The sequence below is a fragment of the Eleutherodactylus coqui genome, chromosome 6 (genome assembly GCF_035609145.1).
Source record: "Eleutherodactylus coqui strain aEleCoq1 chromosome 6, aEleCoq1.hap1, whole genome shotgun sequence".
Classification (NCBI taxonomy): domain Eukaryota; kingdom Metazoa; phylum Chordata; class Amphibia; order Anura; family Eleutherodactylidae; genus Eleutherodactylus; species Eleutherodactylus coqui.
Window position 1 is genome coordinate 20,153,432 of NC_089842.1, and position 19,435 is coordinate 20,172,866.

The 19,435-nt window shown below is 36.9% G+C and overlaps 1 protein-coding gene across 1 annotated transcript in view; it reads left to right on the forward strand.

Annotated features, from left to right (window-relative positions):
* The window catches only part of LOC136633501 (collagen alpha-5(IV) chain-like), a 191,095-nt gene that overhangs the window by 124,175 nt on the left and 47,485 nt on the right, over positions 1-19,435 (forward strand). The window contains exons 38-59 of the mRNA XM_066609262.1: positions 388-429; positions 530-589; positions 2,135-2,176; positions 2,277-2,336; positions 3,882-3,923; positions 4,024-4,083; positions 5,628-5,669; positions 5,770-5,829; positions 7,367-7,408; positions 7,509-7,568; positions 9,113-9,154; positions 9,255-9,314; positions 10,858-10,899; positions 11,000-11,059; positions 12,603-12,644; positions 12,745-12,804; positions 14,345-14,386; positions 14,487-14,546; positions 16,087-16,128; positions 16,229-16,288; positions 17,826-17,867; positions 17,968-18,027. Coding sequence (XP_066465359.1) covers positions 388-429; positions 530-589; positions 2,135-2,176; positions 2,277-2,336; positions 3,882-3,923; positions 4,024-4,083; positions 5,628-5,669; positions 5,770-5,829; positions 7,367-7,408; positions 7,509-7,568; positions 9,113-9,154; positions 9,255-9,314; positions 10,858-10,899; positions 11,000-11,059; positions 12,603-12,644; positions 12,745-12,804; positions 14,345-14,386; positions 14,487-14,546; positions 16,087-16,128; positions 16,229-16,288; positions 17,826-17,867; positions 17,968-18,027 — 1,122 coding nt within the window. The remainder of the gene's footprint in view (positions 1-387; positions 430-529; positions 590-2,134; positions 2,177-2,276; positions 2,337-3,881; positions 3,924-4,023; positions 4,084-5,627; positions 5,670-5,769; positions 5,830-7,366; positions 7,409-7,508; positions 7,569-9,112; positions 9,155-9,254; positions 9,315-10,857; positions 10,900-10,999; positions 11,060-12,602; positions 12,645-12,744; positions 12,805-14,344; positions 14,387-14,486; positions 14,547-16,086; positions 16,129-16,228; positions 16,289-17,825; positions 17,868-17,967; positions 18,028-19,435) is intronic.

The following is a 19,435-nucleotide window of genomic DNA, read 5'->3' on the forward strand; positions in this document are numbered from 1 at the left end:
AATAGAGATGAGCGAGCATACTCGCTAAGGCAAACTACTTGAGCGAGTAGTGCCTTATTCAAGTACCTGCCCACTCATCTCTAAACATTCGGCTGCCAGCGCTGGTGAGCGGTGAGTTGTGGAAGTGATCAGGGAGGAGCAGGGAGGAGAGAGTCAGAGAGAGAACTCCCCTCCATTCCACCCCGCTCTCCGCCCCACTCCCCGCCCCCCTGCCGGCAGCCGAATCTTTAGAGACAAGCGGGCAGGAACTCGAATAAGGCACTACTCGCTCGAGTAGTTTGCCTTAGCGAGTATACTCGCTCATCTCTACTCCTAAATGTAAAAAAATGGATTCTTTTGAATTAAAAATAAATGCTATTCTAACATTTTTTTAAATGTTAATTGCAGGTGGAATACCTGGAATAAATGGAGCAATTCAAGGAGGAATCAGTATGTATAATCAATTTTCAATCCTTTTTAAAGCAGCACTTCATTGAAAACATACTAAACAATGCAACCTTTTTCAATATTCCCTTTTTAATTGATACAGGTGAAATACCTGGAATACCAGGAACACCAGGAACTGGCGGCATAATTTACCCAGGAATTAGTGAGTATGCTATAAATTTGGAGTTTAATAAAGATATGGCACAGAAGCAAAAAGAGTTTAGATTACTTATTGATTCCTTTTTTGATTGACCCATAATTATTTTTGTCTTGAGTGTGAATTTTTTTTGGTCATAGATCTGGTACTGCCATGGGCTCCCATGTCTGTGGCCAGCTATGTCAATTTTTTTTTACAAATCGGGAGAGTGTTTTTAATCTTCGAAAGCTATAGGTAGACTTGGTACTCTGGCATTAATATATTGATGATGCATTTATTTTATGGGGTGGAGCTAAAGATCAAATGGATTTTTTTTGGAAGAATTAAGTTTTAGTAATCATAATTAAAGATTTGTTGCCCATATCAGTTAAGATTGGGTTGAATATTGAAATATAGAGATCAAAGAAATCGGCTCTGGATTGGAGTTTAACAGATTTTGAATCCAATAACTAGACAGGGATATATATTGTTCCATACCTACCACCTGCTGAGTTTGTTCTTAAACCTGACACTTAGACTATGTAAAAATTTGAAAAAATGCTTAAACTAAGAACGAGACACTTGAAGCCAAAGTTGTGGATTTAACAAGGAATTTTTTGAAAAGTAGTACCTGGAGGATGTTTTGAACCTGTCCTTTGCTAAAGATTAAATATTAGATAAAGCCAAATTTCTTAGATAGGATAGAGTAAGAGGTGGTAATAGTAATAATGGGGAGGTAGCCAAGTTGGTTTTACATTATAGTGTGAAACATACACAGATTAGGCGGATTGCAGTTAGATATTGGCATTTAGTGTGCGAGGATAAAACATTTGGAGTCCTTTATTACCCCATTATGGCACAAACATTTTAACGAAAGCTCCAAATTTAGTTTTTTTTTTTAGAAAAGTGTCTGCTGTTAAAAGAAATGGAGTCAAAATCAGTTTTAAAACTTGGTTGTCTTTTTAAAGTTTTTTTTAGATGTGGGTCATGTAGAAATCGAATATATTTTTAGTGATTGCCTTACACAGTAGAACAAATCTTCCCATGTGCAGCAAGTATTCAACTTTTGAGAAAAATATGCATGGTCAATGTGAACATTTAAATTAAAATGGTAATATTTTCATGCTCAGAGTAATGGCTGTGAGCATCTCTGACAATTTTCAGACAAGTAGAAGACTACTCCCAAATAGAGATGAGCGAGCATACTCGCTAAGGCAAACTACTTGAGCGAGTAGTGCCTTATTCAAGTACCTGCCCACTCATCTCTAAACATTCGGCTGCCAGCGCTGGTGAGCGGTGAGTTGTGGAAGTGATCAGGGAGGAGCAGGGAGGAGAGAGTCAGAGAGAGAACTCCCCTCCATTCCACCCCGCTCTCCGCCCCACTCCCCGCCCCCCTGCCGGCAGCCGAATCTTTAGAGACAAGCGGGCAGGAACTCGAATAAGGCACTACTCGCTCGAGTAGTTTGCCTTAGCGAGTATACTCGCTCATCTCTACTCCTAAATGTAAAAAAATGGATTCTTTTGAATTAAAAATAAATGCTATTCTAACATTTTTTTAAATGTTAATTGCAGGTGGAATACCTGGAATAAATGGAGCAATTCAAGGAGGAATCAGTATGTATAATCAATTTTCAATCCTTTTTAAAGCAGCACTTCATTGAAAACATACTAAACAATGCAACCTTTTTCAATATTCCCTTTTTAATTGATACAGGTGAAATACCTGGAATACCAGGAACACCAGGAACTGGCGGCATAATTTACCCAGGAATTAGTGAGTATGCTATAAATTTGGAGTTTAATAAAGATATGGCACAGAAGCAAAAAGAGTTTAGATTACTTATTGATTCCTTTTTTGATTGACCCATAATTATTTTTGTCTTGAGTGTGAATTTTTTTTGGTCATAGATCTGGTACTGCCATGGGCTCCCATGTCTGTGGCCAGCTATGTCAATTTTTTTTTACAAATCGGGAGAGTGTTTTTAATCTTCGAAAGCTATAGGTAGACTTGGTACTCTGGCATTAATATATTGATGATGCATTTATTTTATGGGGTGGAGCTAAAGATCAAATGGATTTTTTTTGGAAGAATTAAGTTTTAGTAATCATAATTAAAGATTTGTTGCCCATATCAGTTAAGATTGGGTTGAATATTTAAATATAGAGATCAAAGAAATCGGCTCTGGATTGGAGTTTAACAGATTTTGAATCCAATAACTAGACAGGGATATATATTGTTCCATACCTACCACCTGCTGAGTTTGTTCTTAAACCTGACACTTAGACTATGTAAAAATTTGAAAAAATGCTTAAACTAAGAACGAGACACTTGAAGCCAAAGTTGTGGATTTAACAAGGAATTTTTTGAAAAGTAGTACCTGGAGGATGTTTTGAACCTGTCCTTTGCTAAAGATTAAATATTAGATAAAGCCAAATTTCTTAGATAGGATAGAGTAAGAGGTGGTAATAGTAATAATGGGGAGGTAGCCAAGTTGGTTTTACATTATAGTGTGAAACATACACAGATTAGGCGGATTGCAGTTAGATATTGGCATTTAGTGTGCGAGGATAAAACATTTGGAGTCCTTTATTACCCCATTATGGCACAAACATTTTAACGAAAGCTCCAAATTTAGGTTTTTTTTTTAGAAAAGTGTCTGCTGTTAAAAGAAATGGAGTCAAAATCAGTTTTAAAACTTGGTTGTCTTTTTAAAGTTTTTTTTAGATTTGGGTCATGTAGAAATCGAGTATATTTTTAGTGATTGCCTTACACAGTAGAACAAATCTTCCCATGTGCAGCAAGTATTCAACTTTTGAGAAAAATATGCATGGTCAATGTGAACATTTAAATTAAAATGGTAATATTTTCATGCTCAGAGTAATGGCTGTGAGCATCTCTGACAATTTTCAGACAAGTAGAAGACTACTCCCAAATAGAGATGAGCGAGCATACTCGCTAAGGCAAACTACTTGAGCGAGTAGTGCCTTATTCAAGTACCTGCCCACTCATCTCTAAACATTCGGCTGCCAGCGCTGGTGAGCGGTGAGTTGTGGAAGTGATCAGGGAGGAGCAGGGAGGAGAGAGTCAGAGAGAGAACTCCCCTCCATTCCACCCCGCTCTCCGCCCCACTCCCCGCCCCCCTGCCGGCAGCCGAATCTTTAGAGACAAGCGGGCAGGAACTCGAATAAGGCACTACTCGCTCGAGTAGTTTGCCTTAGCGAGTATACTCGCTCATCTCTACTCCTAAATGTCAAAAAATGGATTCTTTTGAATTAAAAATAAATGCTATTCTAACATTTTTTTAAATGTTAATTGCAGGTGGAATACCTGGAATAAATGGAGCAATTCAAGGAGGAATCAGTATGTATAATCAATTTTCAATCCTTTTTAAAGCAGCACTTCATTGAAAACATACTAAACAATGCAACCTTTTTCAATATTCCCTTTTTAATTGATACAGGTGAAATACCTGGAATACCAGGAACACCAGGAACTGGCGGCATAATTTACCCAGGAATTAGTGAGTATGCTATAAATTTGGAGTTTAATAAAGATATGGCACAGAAGCAAAAAGAGTTTAGATTACTTATTGATTCCTTTTTTGATTGACCCATAATTATTTTTGTCTTGAGTGTGAATTTTTTTTGGTCATAGATCTGGTACTGCCATGGGCTCCCATGTCTGTGGCCAGCTATGTCAATTTTTTTTTACAAATCGGGAGAGTGTTTTTAATCTTCGAAAGCTATAGGTAGACTTGGTACTCTGGCATTAATATATTGATGATGCATTTATTTTATGGGGTGGAGCTAAAGATCAAATGGATTTTTTTTGGAAGAATTAAGTTTTAGTAATCATAATTAAAGATTTGTTGCCCATATCAGTTAAGATTGGGTTGAATATTTAAATATAGAGATCAAAGAAATCGGCTCTGGATTGGAGTTTAACAGATTTTGAATCCAATAACTAGACAGGGATATATATTGTTCCATACCTACCACCTGCTGAGTTTGTTCTTAAACCTGACACTTAGACTATGTAAAAATTTGAAAAAATGCTTAAACTAAGAACGAGACACTTGAAGCCAAAGTTGTGGATTTAACAAGGAATTTTTTGAAAAGTAGTACCTGGAGGATGTTTTGAACCTGTCCTTTGCTAAAGATTAAATATTAGATAAAGCCAAATTTCTTAGATAGGATAGAGTAAGAGGTGGTAATAGTAATAATGGGGAGGTAGCCAAGTTGGTTTTACATTATAGTGTGAAACATACACAGATTAGGCGGATTGCAGTTAGATATTGGCATTTAGTGTGCAAGGATAAAACATTTGGAGTCCTTTATTACCCCATTATGGCACAAACATTTTAACGAAAGCTCCAAATTTAGTTTTTTTTTTAGAAAAGTGTCTGCTGTTAAAAGAAATGGAGTCAAAATCAGTTTTAAAACTTGGTTGTCTTTTTAAAGTTTTTTTTAGATGTGGGTCATGTAGAAATCGAATATATTTTTAGTGATTGCCTTACACAGTAGAACAAATCTTCCCATGTACAGCAAGTATTCAACTTTGTGAGAAAATATGCATGGTCAATGTGAACATTTGAATTTAAAGTAATAATATTTTAATGTTCAGAGCAATGGCTACGAGTGTCTCTGACAATTTTCATTCAAGTAGAAGACTACTCCTAAATAGAGATGAGCGAGCATACTCGCTAAGGCAAACTACTTGTGCGAGTAGTGCCTTATTCGAGTACCTGCCCGCTCATCTCTAAAGATTCGGCTGCTGGCGCAGGTGAGCCATGAGTTGCGGGAGTGAGCAGGCAGGAGAGGAGGGGAGAGAGTCAGAGAGAGATCTCCCCTCCGTACCACCCCGCTCTCCCCTGTCGCTCCCCGCCCCCTTGCCGGCAGCCGAATCTTTAGAGATGAGCGGGTAGGTACTCGAATAAGGCACTACTCGCTCAAGTATTTTGCCTTAGCGAGTATGCTCGCTCATCTCTACTCCTAAACGTAAAAAATGGATTCTTTTGAATTAAAAATAAATGCTATTCTAACATTTTTTAAATGTTAATTGCAGGTGAAATACCTGGAATAAATGGAGGAATTGAAGGAGGAATCAGTATGTATAATCGATTTTCAATCCTTTTTAAAGCAGCATTTCATTCAAAACATACTGAGCAAAGCAACCTTTTTCAATATGCCCTTTTTAATTGATACAGGTGAAATACCTGGAATAGCAGGAACACCAGGGACTGGCGGCATAATTTCACCAGGATATGGTGAGTATGCTATAAATTTGGAGTTTAATAAAGATATGGCACAGAAGCAAAATGAGTTTAGATTACTCCTGATTCATGTTAGATTGACCCATAATTATTTTTGTCTTGAGTGTGATTTTTTTTTGTCAAAGATCTGGTACTGCCATGGGCTCCCATGTCTGTGGCCAACTATGTCAATTTTTTTTACAAATTAGGAGAGTGTTTTTAATCTTCGAAAGCTAGAGGTAGACTTGGTACTCTGGCATTAATACATTGATGAGGTAATTATTTTATGGGGTGGAGCTAAAGATCAAATGGATTTGTTTTTGGAAGAATTAAGTTTTAGTGATCATAATTAAAGATTTGTTGCCCATATCAGTTAAGATAGGGTTGAATATTTAAATATAGAGATCAAAGAAATCGGCTCTGGATTGGAGTTTAACAGATTTTGAATCCAATAACTAGACAGGGATATATATTGTTCCATACCTACCACCTGCTGAGTTTGTTCTTAAACCTGACACTTAGACTATGTAAAAATTTGAAAAATGCTTAAACTAAGAACAAGACACTTGAAACCAAAGTTGCGGATTTAACAAGGAATTTTTTGAAAAGTAGTACCTGGAGGATGTTTTGAGCCTGCCTTTGCTAAAGATTAAATACTAGATAAAGCCAAATTTCTTAGATAAGATAGAGTAAGAGATCGTAATAGTAATAATGGGAAGGTAGCCAAGTTGGTTTTACATTATAGTGTGAAACATACACAGATTAGGCGGATTGCAGATAGATATTGGCATTTAGTGTGCGATGATAAAACATTTGGAGTCCTTTATTACCCCATTATAGCACAAACATTTTAACGAAAACTCCAAATTTATTTTTTCTTAGAAAAGTCTCTGCAGTTACAAGAAATGGAGTCAAAATCAGTTTTAAAACTTTGTTGTCTTTTTAAAGTCTTTTTTAGATGTGGGTCATGTAGAGATCAAAGATATTCTGAGTGATTGCCTTACACAGTAGAACAAATCTTCCCATGTGCAGCAAGTATTCAACTTTTGAGAAAAATATGCATGGTCAATGTGAACATTTAAATTAAAATGGTAATATTTTCATGCTCAGAGTAATGGCTGTGAGCATCTCTGACAATTTTCAGACAAGTAGAAGACTACTCCCAAATAGAGATGAGCGAGCATACTCGCTAAGGCAAACTACTTGAGCGAGTAGTGCCTTATTCAAGTACCTGCCCACTCATCTCTAAAGATTCGGCTGCCAGCGCTGGTGAGCGATGAGTTGTGGAAGTGATCAGGGAGGAGCAGGGAGGAGAGAGTCAGAGAGAGAACTCCCCTCCATTCCACCCCGCTCTCCGCCCCACTCCCCGCCCCCCTGCCGGCAGCCGAATCTTTAGAGACAAGCGGGCAGGAACTCGAATAAGGCACTACTCGCTCGAGTAGTTTGCCTTAGCGAGTATACTCGCTCATCTCTACTCCTAAATGTAAAAAAATGGATTCTTTTGAATTAAAAATAAATGCTATTCTAACATTTTTTTAAATGTTAATTGCAGGTGGAAGACCTGGAATAAATGGAGCAATTCAAGGAGGAATCAGTATGTATAATCAATTTTCAATCCTTTTTAAAGCAGCACTTCATTGAAAACATACTAAACAATGCAACCTTTTTCAATATTCCCTTTTTAATTGATACAGGTGAAATACCTGGAATACCAGGAACACCAGGAACTGGCGGCATAATTTACCCAGGAATTAGTGAGTATGCTATAAATTTGGAGTTTAATAAAGATATGGCACAGAAGCAAAAAGAGTTTAGATTACTTATTGATTCCTTTTTTGATTGACCAATAATTATTTTTGTCTTGAGTGTGAATTTTTTTTGTCATAGATCTGGTACTGCCATGGGCTCCCATGACTGTGGCCAGCTATGTCAATTTTTTTTTACAAATTGAGAGAGTGTTTTTAATCTTCGAAAGCTATAGGTAGACTTGGTACTCTGGCATTAATATATTGATGATGCATTTATTTTATGGGGTGGAGCTAAAGATCAAATGGAATTTTTTTGGAAGAATTAAGTTTTAGTAATCATAATTAAAGATTTGTTGCCCATATCAGTTAAGATAGGGTTGAATATTTAAATATAGAGATCCAAGAAATCGGCTCTGGATTGGAGTTTAACAGATTTTGAATCCAATAACTAGACAGGGATATATATTGTTCCATACCTACCACCTGCTGAGTTTGTTCTTAAACCTGACACTTAGACTATGTAAAAATTTGAAAAAATGCTTAAACTAAGAACGAGACACTTGAAGCCAAAGTTGTGGATTTAACAAGGAATTTTTTGAAAAGTAGTACCTGGAGGATGTTTTGAACCTGTCCTTTGCTAAAGATTAAATATTAGATAAAGCCAAATTTCTTAGATAGGATAGAGTAAGAGGTGGTAATAGTAATAATGGGGAGGTAGCCAAGTTGGTTTTACATTATAGTGTGAAACATACACAGATTAGGCGGATTGCAGTTAGATATTGGCATTTAGTGTGCGAGGATAAAACATTTGGAGTCCTTTATTACCCCATTATGGCACAAACATTTTAACGAAAGCTCCAAATTTAGTTTTTTTTTTTAGAAAAGTGTCTGCTGTTAAAAGAAATGGAGTCAAAATCAGTTTTAAAACTTGGTTGTCTTTTTAAAGTTTTTTTTAGATGTGGGTCATGTAGAAATCGAATATATTTTTAGTGATTGCCTTACACAGTAGAACAAATCTTCCCATGTGCAGCAAGTATTCAACTTTTGAGAAAAATATGCATGGTCAATGTGAACATTTAAATTAAAATGGTAATATTTTCATGCTCAGAGTAATGGCTGTGAGCATCTCTGACAATTTTCAGACAAGTAGAAGACTACTCCCAAATAGAGATGAGCGAGCATACTCGCTAAGGCAAACTACTTGAGCGAGTAGTGCCTTATTCAAGTACCTGCCCACTCATCTCTAAAGATTCGGCTGCCAGCGCTGGTGAGCGGTGAGTTGTGGAAGTGATCAGGGAGGAGCAGGGAGGAGAGAGTCAGAGAGAGAACTCCCCTCCATTCCACCCCGCTCTCCGCCCCACTCCCCGCCCCCCTGCCGGCAGCCAAATCTTTAGAGACAAGCGGGCAGGAACTCGAATAAGGCACTACTCGCTCGAGTAGTTTGCCTTAGCGAGTATACTCGCTCATCTCTACTCCTAAATGTAAAAAAATGGATTCTTTTGAATTAAAAATAAATGCTATTCTAACATTTTTTTAAATGTTAATTGCAGGTGGAATACCTGGAATAAATGGAGCAATTCAAGGAGGAATCAGTATGTATAATCAATTTTCAATCCTTTTTAAAGCAGCACTTCATTGAAAACATACTAAACAATGCAACCTTTTTCAATATTCCCTTTTTAATTGATACAGGTGAAATACATGGAATACCAGGAACACCAGGAACTGGCGGCATAATTTACCCAGGAATTAGTGAGTATGCTATAAATTTGGAGTTTAATAAAGATATGGCACAGAAGCAAAAAGAGTTTAGATTACTTATTGATTCCTTTTTTGATTGACCCATAATTATTTTTGTCTTGAGTGTGAATTTTTTTTGGTCATAGATCTGGTACTGCCATGGGCTCCCATGTCTGTGGCCAGCTATGTCAATTTTTTTTTACAAATTGGGAGAGTGTTTTTAATCTTCGAAAGCTATAGGTAGACATGGTACTCTGGCATTAATATATTGATGATGCATTTATTTTATGGGGTGGAGCTAAAGATCAAATGGATTTTTTTTGGAAGAATTACGTTTTAGTAATCATAATTAAAGATTTGTTGCCCATATCAGTTAAGATAGGGTTGAATATTTAAATATAGAGATCAAAGAAATCGGCTCTGGATTGGAGTTTAACAGATTTTGAATCCAATAACTAGACAGGGATATATATTGTTCCATACCTACCACCTGCTGAGTTTGTTCTTAAACCTGACACTTAGACTATGTAAAAATTTGAAAAAATGCTTAAACTAAGAACGAGACACTTGAAGCCAAAGTTGTGGATTTAACAAGGAATTTTTTGAAAAGTAGTACCTGGAGGATGTTTTGAACCTGTCCTTTGCTAAAGATTAAATATTAGATAAAGCCAAATTTCTTAGATAGGATAGAGTAAGAGGTGGTAATAGTAATAATGGGGAGGTAGTCAAGTTGGTTTTACATTATAGTGTGAAACATACACAGATTAGGCGAATTGCAGTTAGATATTGGCATTTAGTGTGCGAGGATAAAACATTTGGAGTCCTTTATTACCCCATTATGGCACAAACATTTTAACGAAAGCTCCAGATTTAGGTTTTTTTTTAGAAAAGTGTCTGCTGTTAAAAGAAATGGAGTCAAAATCAGTTTTAAAACTTGGTTGTCTTTTTAAAGTTTTTTTAGATGTGGGTCATGTAGAAATCGAGTATATTTTTAGTGATTGCCTTACACAGTAGAACAAATCTTCCCATGTGCAGCAAGTATTCAACTTTTGAGAAAAATATGCATGGTCAATGTGAACATTTAAATTAAAATGGTAATATTTTCATGCTCAGAGTAATGGCTGTGAGCATCTCTGACAATTTTCAGACAAGTAGAAGACTACTCCCAAATAGAGATGAGCGAGCATACTCGCTAAGGCAAACTACTTGAGCGAGTAGTGCCTTATTCAAGTACCTGCCCACTCATCTCTAAAGATTCGGCTGCCAGCGCTGGTGAGCGGTGAGTTGTGGAAGTGATCAGGGAGGAGCAGGGAGGAGAGAGTCAGAGAGAGAACTCCCCTCCATTCCACCCCGCTCTCCGCCCCACTCCCCGCCCCCCTGCCGGCAGCCGAATCTTTAGAGACAAGCGGGCAGGAACTCGAATAAGGCACTACTCGCTCGAGTAGTTTGCCTTAGCGAGTATACTCGCTCATCTCTACTCCTAAATGTAAAAAAATGGATTCTTTTGAATTAAAAATAAATGCTATTCTAACATTTTTTTAAATGTTAATTGCAGGTGGAATACCTGGAATAAATGGAGCAATTCAAGGAGGAATCAGTATGTATAATCAATTTTCAATCCTTTTTAAAGCAGCACTTCATTGAAAACATACTAAACAATGCAACCTTTTTCAATATTCCCTTTTTAATTGATACAGGTGAAATACCTGGAATACCAGGAACACCAGGAACTGGCGGCATAATTTACCCAGGAATTAGTGAGTATGCTATAAATTTGGAGTTTAATAAAGATATGGCACAGAAGCAAAAAGAGTTTAGATTACTTATTGATTCCTTTTTTGATTGACCCATAATTATTTTTGTCTTGAGTGTGAATTTTTTTTGGTCATAGATCTGGTACTGCCATGGGCTCCCATGTCTGTGGCCAGCTATGTCAATTTTTTTTTACAAATCGGGAGAGTGTTTTTAATCTTCGAAAGCTATAGGTAGACTTGGTACTCTGGCATTAATATATTGATGATGCATTTATTTTATGGGGTGGAGCTAAAGATCAAATGGATTTTTTTTGGAAGAATTACGTTTTAGTAATCATAATTAAAGATTTGTTGCCCATATCAGTTAAGATAGGGTTGAATATTTAAATATAGAGATCAAAGAAATCGGCTCTGGATTGGAGTTTAACAGATTTTGAATCCAATAACTAGACAGGGATATATATTGTTCCATACCTACCACCTGCTGAGTTTGTTCTTAAATCTGACACTTAGACTATGTACAAATTTGAAAAATGCTTAAACTAAGAACGAGACACTTGAAGCCAAAGTTGTGGATTTAACAAGGAATTTTTTGAAAAGTAGTACCTGGAGGATGTTTTGAACCTGTCCTTTGCTAAAGATTAAATATTAGATAAAGCCAAATTTCTTAGATAGGATAGAGTAAGAGGTGGTAATAGTAATAATGGGGAGGTAGCCAAGTTGGTTTTACATTATAGTGTGAAACATACACAGATCAGGCGGATTGCAGTTAGATATTGGCATTTAGTGTGCGAGGATAAAACATTTGGAGTCCTTTATTACCCCATTATGGCACAAACATTTTAACGAAAGCTCCAAATTTAGTTTTTTTTTTAGAAAAGTGTCTGCTGTTAAAAGAAATGGAGTCAAAATCAGTTTTAAAACTTGGTTGTCTTTTTAAAGTTTTTTTTAGATGTGGGTCATGTAGAAATCGAATATATTTTTAGTGATTGCCTTACACAGTAGAACAAATCTTCCCATGTACAGCAAGTATTCAACTTTGTGAGAAAATATGCATGGTCAATGTGAACATTTGAATTTAAAGTAATAATATTTTAATGTTCAGAGCAATGGCTACGAGTGTCTCTGACAATTTTCATTCAAGTAGAAGACTACTCCTAAATAGAGATGAGCGAGCATACTCGCTAAGGCAAACTACTTGTGCGAGTAGTGCCTTATTCGAGTACCTGCCCGCTCATCTCTAAAGATTCGGCTGCTGGCGCAGGTGAGCCATGAGTTGCGGGAGTGAGCAGGCAGGAGAGGAGGGGAGAGAGTCAGAGAGAGATCTCCCCTCCGTACCACCCCGCTCTCCCCTGTCGCTCCCCGCCCCCTTGCCGGCAGCCGAATCTTTAGAGATGAGCGGGTAGGTACTCGAATAAGGCACTACTCGCTCAAGTATTTTGCCTTAGCGAGTATGCTCGCTCATCTCTACTCCTAAACGTAAAAAATGGATTCTTTTGAATTAAAAATAAATGCTATTCTAACATTTTTTAAATGTTAATTGCAGGTGAAATACCTGGAATAAATGGAGGAATTGAAGGAGGAATCAGTATGTATAATCGATTTTCAATCCTTTTTAAAGCAGCATTTCATTCAAAACATACTGAGCAAAGCAACCTTTTTCAATATGCCCTTTTTAATTGATACAGGTGAAATACCTGGAATAGCAGGAACACCAGGGACTGGCGGCATAATTTCACCAGGATATGGTGAGTATGCTATAAATTTGGAGTTTAATAAAGATATGGCACAGAAGCAAAATGAGTTTAGATTACTCCTGATTCATGTTAGATTGACCCATAATTATTTTTGTCTTGAGTGTGATTTTTTTTTGTCAAAGATCTGGTACTGCCATGGGCTCCCATGTCTGTGGCCAACTATGTCAATTTTTTTTACAAATTAGGAGAGTGTTTTTAATCTTCGAAAGCTAGAGGTAGACTTGGTACTCTGGCATTAATACATTGATGAGGTAATTATTTTATGGGGTGGAGCTAAAGATCAAATGGATTTGTTTTTGGAAGAATTAAGTTTTAGTGATCATAATTAAAGATTTGTTGCCCATATCAGTTAAGATAGGGTTGAATATTTAAATATAGAGATCAAAGAAATCGGCTCTGGATTGGAGTTTAACAGATTTTGAATCCAATAACTAGACAGGGATATATATTGTTCCATACCTACCACCTGCTGAGTTTGTTCTTAAACCTGACACTTAGACTATGTAAAAATTTGAAAAATGCTTAAACTAAGAACAAGACACTTGAAACCAAAGTTGCGGATTTAACAAGGAATTTTTTGAAAAGTAGTACCTGGAGGATGTTTTGAACCTGTCCTTTGCTAAAGATTAAATATTAGATAAAGCCAAATTTCTTAGATAGGATAGAGTAAGAGGTGGTAATAGTAATAATGGGGAGGTAGCCAAGTTGGTTTTACATTATAGTGTGAAACATACACAGATCAGGCGGATTGCAGTTAGATATTGGCATTTAGTGTGCGAGGATAAAACATTTGGAGTCCTTTATTACCCCATTATGGCACAAACATTTTAACGAAAGCTCCAAATTTAGTTTTTTTTTTAGAAAAGTGTCTGCTGTTAAAAGAAATGGAGTCAAAATCAGTTTTAAAACTTGGTTGTCTTTTTAAAGTTTTTTTTAGATGTGGGTCATGTAGAAATCGAATATATTTTTAGTGATTGCCTTACACAGTAGAACAAATCTTCCCATGTACAGCAAGTATTCAACTTTGTGAGAAAATATGCATGGTCAATGTGAACATTTGAATTTAAAGTAATAATATTTTAATGTTCAGAGCAATGGCTACGAGTGTCTCTGACAATTTTCATTCAAGTAGAAGACTACTCCTAAATAGAGATGAGCGAGCATACTCGCTAAGGCAAACTACTTGTGCGAGTAGTGCCTTATTCGAGTACCTGCCCGCTCATCTCTAAAGATTCGGCTGCTGGCGCAGGTGAGCCATGAGTTGCGGGAGTGAGCAGGCAGGAGAGGAGGGGAGAGAGTCAGAGAGAGATCTCCCCTCCGTACCACCCCGCTCTCCCCTGTCGCTCCCCGCCCCCTTGCCGGCAGCCGAATCTTTAGAGATGAGCGGGTAGGTACTCGAATAAGGCACTACTCGCTCAAGTATTTTGCCTTAGCGAGTATGCTCGCTCATCTCTACTCCTAAACGTAAAAAATGGATTCTTTTGAATTAAAAATAAATGCTATTCTAACATTTTTTAAATGTTAATTGCAGGTGAAATACCTGGAATAAATGGAGGAATTGAAGGAGGAATCGGTATGTATAATCGATTTTCAATCCTTTTTAAAGCAGCATTTCATTCAAAACATACTGAGCTAAGCAACCTTTTTCAATATGCCCTTTTTAATTGATACAGGTGAAATACCTGGAATAGCAGGAACACCAGGGACTGGCGGCATAATTTCACCAGGATATGGTGAGTATGCTATAAATTTGGAGTTTAATAAAGATATGGCACAGAAGCAAAAAGAGTTTAGATTACTCCTGATTCATGTTAGATTGACCCATAATTATTTTTGTCTTGAGTGTGATTTTTTTTTGTCAAAGATCTGGTACTGCCATGGGCTCCCATGTCTGTGGCCAACTATGTCAATTTTTTTTACAAATTAGGAGAGTGTTTTTAATCTTCGAAAGCTAGAGGTAGACTTGGTACTCTGGCATTAATACATTGATGAGGTAATTATTTTATGGGGTGGAGCTAAAGATCAAATGGATTTGTTTTTGGAAGAATTAAGTTTTAGTGATCATAATTAAAGATTTGTTGCCCATATCAGTTAAGATAGGGTTGAATATTTAAATATAGAGATCAAAGAAATCGGCTCTGGATTGGAGTTTAACAGATTTTGAATCCAATAACTAGACAGGGATATATATTGTTCCATACCTACCACCTGCTGAGTTTGTTCTTAAACCTGACACTTAGACTATGTAAAAATTTGAAAAATGCTTAAACTAAGAACAAGACACTTGAAACCAAAGTTGCGGATTTAACAAGGAATTTTTTGAAAAGTAGTACCTGGAGGATGTTTTGAACCTGTCCTTTGCTAAAGATTAAATATTAGATAAAGCCAAATTTCTTAGATAGGATAGAGTAAGAGGTGGTAATAGTAATAATGGGGAGGTAGCCAAGTTGGTTTTACATTATAGTGTGAAACATACACAGATCAGGCGGATTGCAGTTAGATATTGGCATTTAGTGTGCGAGGATAAAACATTTGGAGTCCTTTATTACCCCATTATGGCACAAACATTTTAACGAAAGCTCCAAATTTAGTTTTTTTTTTAGAAAAGTGTCTGCTGTTAAAAGAAATGGAGTCAAAATCAGTTTTAAAACTTGGTTGTCTTTTTAAAGTTTTTTTTAGATGTGGGTCATGTAGAAATCGAATATATTTTTAGTGATTGCCTTACACAGTAGAACAAATCTTCCCATGTACAGCAAGTATTCAACTTTGTGAGAAAATATGCATGGTCAATGTGAACATTTGAATTTAAAGTAATAATATTTTAATGTTCAGAGCAATGGCTACGAGTGTCTCTGACAATTTTCATTCAAGTAGAAGACTACTCCTAAATAGAGATGAGCGAGCATACTCGCTAAGGCAAACTACTTGTGCGAGTAGTGCCTTATTCGAGTACCTGCCCGCTCATCTCTAAAGATTCGGCTGCTGGCGCAGGTGAGCCATGAGTTGCGGGAGTGAGCAGGCAGGAGAGGAGGGGAGAGAGTCAGAGAGAGATCTCCCCTCCGTACCACCCCGCTCTCCCCTGTCGCTCCCCGCCCCCTTGCCGGCAGCCGAATCTTTAGAGATGAGCGGGTAGGTACTCGAATAAGGCACTACTCGCTCAAGTATTTTGCCTTAGCGAGTATGCTCGCTCATCTCTACTCCTAAACGTAAAAAATGGATTCTTTTGAATTAAAAATAAATGCTATTCTAACATTTTTTAAATGTTAATTGCAGGTGAAATACCTGGAATAAATGGAGGAATTGAAGGAGGAATCAGTATGTATAATCGATTTTCAATCCTTTTTAAAGCAGCATTTCATTCAAAACATACTGAGCAAAGCAACCTTTTTCAATATGCCCTTTTTAATTGATACAGGTGAAATACCTGGAATAGCAGGAACACCAGGGACTGGCGGCATAATTTCACCAGGATATGGTGAGTATGCTATAAATTTGGAGTTTAATAAAGATATGGCACAGAAGCAAAATGAGTTTAGATTACTCCTGATTCATGTTAGATTGACCCATAATTATTTTTGTCTTGAGTGTGATTTTTTTTTGTCAAAGATCTGGTACTGCCATGGGCTCCCATGTCTGTGGCCAACTATGTCAATTTTTTTTACAAATTAGGAGAGTGTTTTTAATCTTCGAAAGCTAGAGGTAGACTTGGTACTCTGGCATTAATACATTGATGAGGTAATTATTTTATGGGGTGGAGCTAAAGATCAAATGGATTTGTTTTTGGAAGAATTAAGTTTTAGTGATCATAATTAAAGATTTGTTGCCCATATCAGTTAAGATAGGGTTGAATATTTAAATATAGAGATCAAAGAAATCGGCTCTGGATTGGAGTTTAACAGATTTTGAATCCAATAACTAGACAGGGATATATATTGTTCCATACCTACTACCTGCTGAGTTTGTTCTTAAACCTGACACTTAGACTATGTAAAAATTTGAAAAATGCTTAAACTAAGAACAAGACACTTGAAACCAAAGTTGCGGATTTAACAAGGAATTTTTTGAAAAGTAGTACCTGGAGGATGTTTTGAGCCTGCCTTTGCTAAAGATTAAATACTAGATAAAGCCAAATTTCTTAGATAAGATAGAGTAAGAGATCGTAATAGTAATAATGGGAAGGTAGCCAAGTTGGTTTTACATTATAGTGTGAAACATACACAGATTAGGCGGATTGCAGATAGATATTGGCATTTAGTGTGCGATGATAAAACATTTGGAGTCCTTTATTACCCCATTATAGCACAAACATTTTAACGAAAACTCCAAATTTATTTTTTCTTAGAAAAGTCTCTGCAGTTACAAGAAATGGAGTCAAAATCAGTTTTAAAACTTTGTTGTCTTTTTAAAGTCTTTTTTAGATGTGGGTCATGTAGAGATCAAAGATATTCTGAGTGATTGCCTTACACAGTAGAACAAATCTTCCCATGTGCAGCAAGTATTCAACTTTTGAGAAAAATATGCATGGTCAATGTGAACATTTAAATTAAAATGGTAATATTTTCATGCTCAGAGTAATGGCTGTGAGCATCTCTGACAATTTTCAGACAAGTAGAAGACTACTCCCAAATAGAGATGAGCGAGCATACTCGCTAAGGCAAACTACTTGAGCGAGTAGTGCCTTATTCAAGTACCTGCCCACTCATCTCTAAAGATTCGGCTGCCAGCGCTGGTGAGCGATGAGTTGTGGAAGTGATCAGGGAGGAGCAGGGAGGAGAGAGTCAGAGAGAGAACTCCCCTCCATTCCACCCCGCTCTCCGCCCCACTCCCCGCCCCCCTGCCGGCAGCCGAATCTTTAGAGACAAGCGGGCAGGAACTCGAATAAGGCACTACTCGCTCGAGTAGTTTGCCTTAGCGAGTATACTCGCTCATCTCTACTCCTAAATGTAAAAAAATGGATTCTTTTGAATTAAAAATAAATGCTATTCTAACATTTTTTTAAATGTTAATTGCAGGTGGAATACCTGGAATAAATGGAGCAATTCAAGGAGGAATCAGTATGTATAATCAATTTTCAATCCTTTTTAAAGCAGCACTTCATTGAAAACATACTAAACAATGCAACCTTTTTCAATATTCCCTTTTTAATTGATACAGGTGAAATACCTGGAATACCAGGAACACCAGGAACTGGCGGCATAATTTACCCAGGAATTAGTGAGTATGCTATAAATTTGGAGTTTAATAAAGATATGGCACAGAAGCAAAAAGAGTTTAGATTACTTATTGATTCCTTTTTTGATTGACCAATAATTATTTTTGTCTTGAGTGTGAATTTTTTTTGTCATAGATCTGGTACTGCCATGGGCTCCCATGACTGTGGCCAGCTATGTCAATTTTTTTTTACAAATTGGGAGAGTGTTTTTAATCTTCGAAAGCTATAGGTAGACTTGGTACTCTGGCATTAATATATTGATGATGCATTTATTTTATGGGGTGGAGCTAAAGATCAAATGGAATTTTTTTGGAAGAATTAAGTTTTAGTAATCATAATTAAAGATTTGTTGCCCATATCAGTTAAGATAGGGTTGAATATTTAAATATAGAGATCCAAGAAATCGGCTCTGGATTGGAGTTTAACAGATTTTGAATCCAATAACTAGACAGGGATATATATTGTTCCATACCTACCACCTGCTGAGTTTGTTCTTAAACCTGACACTTAGACTATGTAAAAATTTGAAAAAATGCTTAAACTAAGAACGAGACACTTGAAGCCAAAGTTGTGGATTTAACAAGGAATTTTTTGAAAAGTAGTACCTGGAGGATGTTTTGAACCTGTCCTTTGCTAAAGATTAAATATTAGATAAAGCCAAATTTCTTAGATAGGATAGAGTAAGAGGTGGTAATAGTAATAATGGGGAGGTAGCCAAGTTGGTTTTACATTATAGTGTGAAACATACACAGATTAGGCGGATTGCAGTTAGATATTGGCATTTAGTGTGCGAGGATAAAACATTTGGAGTCCTTTATTACCCCATTATGGCACAAACATTTTAACGAAAGCTCCAAATTTAGTTTTTTTTTTAGAAAAGTGTCTGCTGTTAAAAGAAATGGAGTCAAAATCAGTTTTAAAACTTGGTTGTCTTTTTAAAGTTTTTTTTAGATGTGGGTCATGTAGAAATCGAATATATTTTTAGTGATTGCCTTACACAGTAGAACAAATCTTCCCATGTGCAGCAAGTATTCAACTTTTGAGAAAAATATGCATGGTCAATGTGAACATTTAAATTAAAATGGTAATATTTTCATGCTCAGAGTAATGGCTGTGAGCATCTCTGACAATTTTCAGACAAGTAGAAGACTACTCCCAAATAGAGATGAGCGAGCATACTCGCTAAGGCAAACTACTTGAGCGAGTAGTGCCTTATTCAAGTACCTGCCCACTCATCTCTAAAGATTCGGCTGCCAGCGCTGGTGAGCGGTGAGTTGTGGAAGTGATCAGGGAGGAGCAGGGAGGAGAGAGTCAGAGAGAGAACTCCCCTCCATTCCACCCCGCTCTCCGCCCCACTCCCCGCCCCCCTGCCGGCAGCCGAATCTTTAGAGACAAGCGGGCAGGAACTCG